At 54.9% G+C, this 2,775-nt stretch overlaps 1 protein-coding gene across 1 annotated transcript; it reads left to right on the forward strand.

Annotated features, from left to right (window-relative positions):
- Positions 1 to 832: 832 nt before the first annotated feature.
- On the forward strand, positions 833 to 1,462 carry LOC138864087 (germ cell nuclear acidic protein-like). Its single transcript, XM_070130115.1, has one exon. It carries the CDS (start codon positions 833 to 835, stop codon positions 1,460 to 1,462), a length of 630 nt encoding a protein of 209 aa, XP_069986216.1.
- Positions 1,463 to 2,775: the final 1,313 nt, after the last annotated feature.

Raw genomic sequence — 2,775 nt, forward strand, 5'->3', positions numbered from 1 at the left:
AGGGGGAGGGGGTGGGGATAGTGAGGGGGAAGGGGGAGGGGATAGTGAGGAGGTTGAGGGGGATGAAGGGGAGGGGATAGTGAGGGGGGCTTCGGGGTTGTTTGGAGGGGGAGGGGAGGGGATAGTGAGGGGGGAGGGGGAGGAGATAGTGAGGGGGAGGAAATAAGGAGGGGTTGAGGGGAAGCCTATATATATTCTCCCGCCAGCACCTCGACGTCGGGGCTTTGGGGTTGGGGTTGTGGGGTGGGGGAGGGGTAGGGGGATAGTGAGGAGGTTGAAGTGGAGGGGGAAGGGGATAGTGAGGGGGAGGTGGAGGGGGATAGTGAAGTAGTTGAGTTGGAAGGGATAGTGAGGGGGAGGGGGGAAAGGAAGGGGGAGGGGGTGGGGATAGTGAGGGGGAAGGGGGAGGGGATAGTGAGGAGGTTGAGGGGGATGAAGGGGAGGGGATAGTGAGGGGGGCTTCGGGGTTGTTTGGAGGGGGAGGGGAGGGGATAGTAAGGGGGGAGGGGATAGTAAGGGGGGAGGGGGAGGGGATAGTGAGGGAGAGGAAATAAGGAGGGATTGAGGGGAAGGGGATAGGGAGGGGGGAGGAGGGAGGGAATGGTGCGAGGGTGAGTGGAAGGGGAGGGTTTATTGGGGTTGAGGTTGTGGGATTTCGAAGAATGGGAAAGTTTTTTTTGTGGGGGGTGGGGAGCAGTTGTGGGGTTGATGACGTGGGGTGGCAATGGAGTTGGGGGTTGGATCATGAAAATGAGGTATTGGGGTGTTGAGGGGATGACAAGGGGAAGGAGCACGAGTTTCGGGGGTTGAGGGATGGTGTGGCGTGAGGAAAATGAGGTACTGGGATATGGGATGCGGGATCATGAAGATGGAGGATGAGGTTGAGCTGGAGGATGAGGTTGAGCTCGAGAATGAGGTTGAGCTGGAGGATGAGGTTAAGCTGGAGGATGAGGTTGAGCTGGAGGATGAGGTTGAGCTGGAGGATGAGGTTGAGCTGGAGGATGAGGTTGAGCTGGAGGATGAGGTTGAGCTGGAGGATGAGGTTGAGCTGGAGGATGAGGTTGAGCTGGAGGATGAGGTTGAACTGGAGGATGAGGTTGAGCTGGAGGATGAGGTTGAGCTGGAGGATGAGATTGAGCTGGAGGATGAGGTTGAACTGGAGGATGAGGTTGAGCTGGAGGATGAGGTTGAGCTGGAGGATGAGGTTGAGCAGGAGGATGAGGTTGAGCTGGAGGATGAGGTTGAGCTGGAGGATGAGGCTGAGCTCGAGAATGAGACTGAGCTGGAGGATGAGGTTGAGCTGGAGGATGAGGTTGGGCTGGAGGATGAGGGTGAGTTGGAGGAAGAGGTTAAGCAGGAGGATGAGATTAAGCTGGAGGATGAGGTTGAGCTGGAGGATGAGGTTGAGCAGGAGGATGAGGTTACGCTGGAGGATGAGGTTGCGCTGGAGGATAAGGTTTAGCTCGAGAATGAGATTGCGCTGGAGGATGAGGCTGTAGGAAGGAGAACGAAGAATAAATGGATGGATCTTATGAAGGAGGGGGGGGGAGGAGGAGCAATATTGGGGGTTGTGGGATGACGTGCCAGAAGAGGGTCGCGTATTAGGTTTGGGGTTGTGGGGGGATGAGGAAGGTGGAGGATTTATTAGGTTGGGGGAAAGTGAGGAGGGGGAAGGTGAGGATAGAAAATATAAGGATGAGGAAGAGGAGGATAGGAAAGTTAAGGAAGGAGAAGGTAAGGATGGGGAAGTCGAGGATGGGGAAGATAACGATGGGGAAGGCGGGATGAGGAAGGCGGGATGGGGAAGAGGAGGATAGGAAAGTTAAGGATGAGGAAGGCGGGATGGGGAAGTTCAGGATGGGGAAGATAAGGATGAGGAAGGCGGGATGGGGAAGTTGAGGATGGGGAAGTTAAGGATGAGGAAGGCGGGATGGGGAAGGGGAGGATAGGAAAGCTAAGATTGACGAAGATAAGGATGGGGAAGTTAAGGATGGGGGAAGTACGAGGAAGAGGAAGGTGAGGATGAGGATACAGTAGAGGATATATTGGGCTTGGGAATTGTGGGTTCCTGAGGGCGGAGGAGAAGGCATTGGGGAGGGGAATGTGAGATGGTGGAGAGGTATTGTGTGGAATAAAGTTGGGGGCTGAAGAATTGTGACGGCGAGAGCGAAGGCGTGTGAGGGAGAGAGGGGGCAGAGGGGGAGAAAAGAGGAATGGCTTGAACATGGGAAGGGGAGATGAGAGAGGAGAAGGAGGGAGGGAAAAGGAATGTGGAGGGGCTGGGGAAGGAGGGAGGAGGAAACAAAGATGGAGGGGTTGGGGGAGAAAGGAGGATGAAAGGAAAGATGGAGGGGCTGGAGAAGGAGGGAGGAGAAAGGAAAGAGGAAGAAAGAAAGATGGCGAGGAGTGGGGTAGGAAGGAGGATGAAAGGAAAGATGGAGGGACTGCGGAAGAAGGGAGGAGAAAGGAAAGAGGAAGAAAGAGAGGAATGTGAGAAATAAAGATAGAGAGGAGAGGGTAGGAAGGAGGATGAAAGGAAAGATGGAGGGATTGAGGAAGAAGGGAGGAGAAAGAAAAGATGGAGGGGCTGGAGAAGGAGGGAGGAGAAAAGAAAGAGGAAGAAAGAGAGGAATGTGAGAAAGAAAGATGGGGAGGAGAGGGCTAGGAGGGAGGAGGAAAGGAAGATGGAAAGGCTGAGGAAGGTGAGGGATGTGAGACGTTGTTGGGGAAGAGTATTATGAGGAGGTGCCGGTTCTTATCAAGGCATGCGGGAGC

The sequence above is a fragment of the Penaeus vannamei genome, chromosome 15 (assembly GCF_042767895.1).
Source record: "Penaeus vannamei isolate JL-2024 chromosome 15, ASM4276789v1, whole genome shotgun sequence".
Lineage (NCBI taxonomy): Eukaryota > Metazoa > Arthropoda > Malacostraca > Decapoda > Penaeidae > Penaeus > Penaeus vannamei.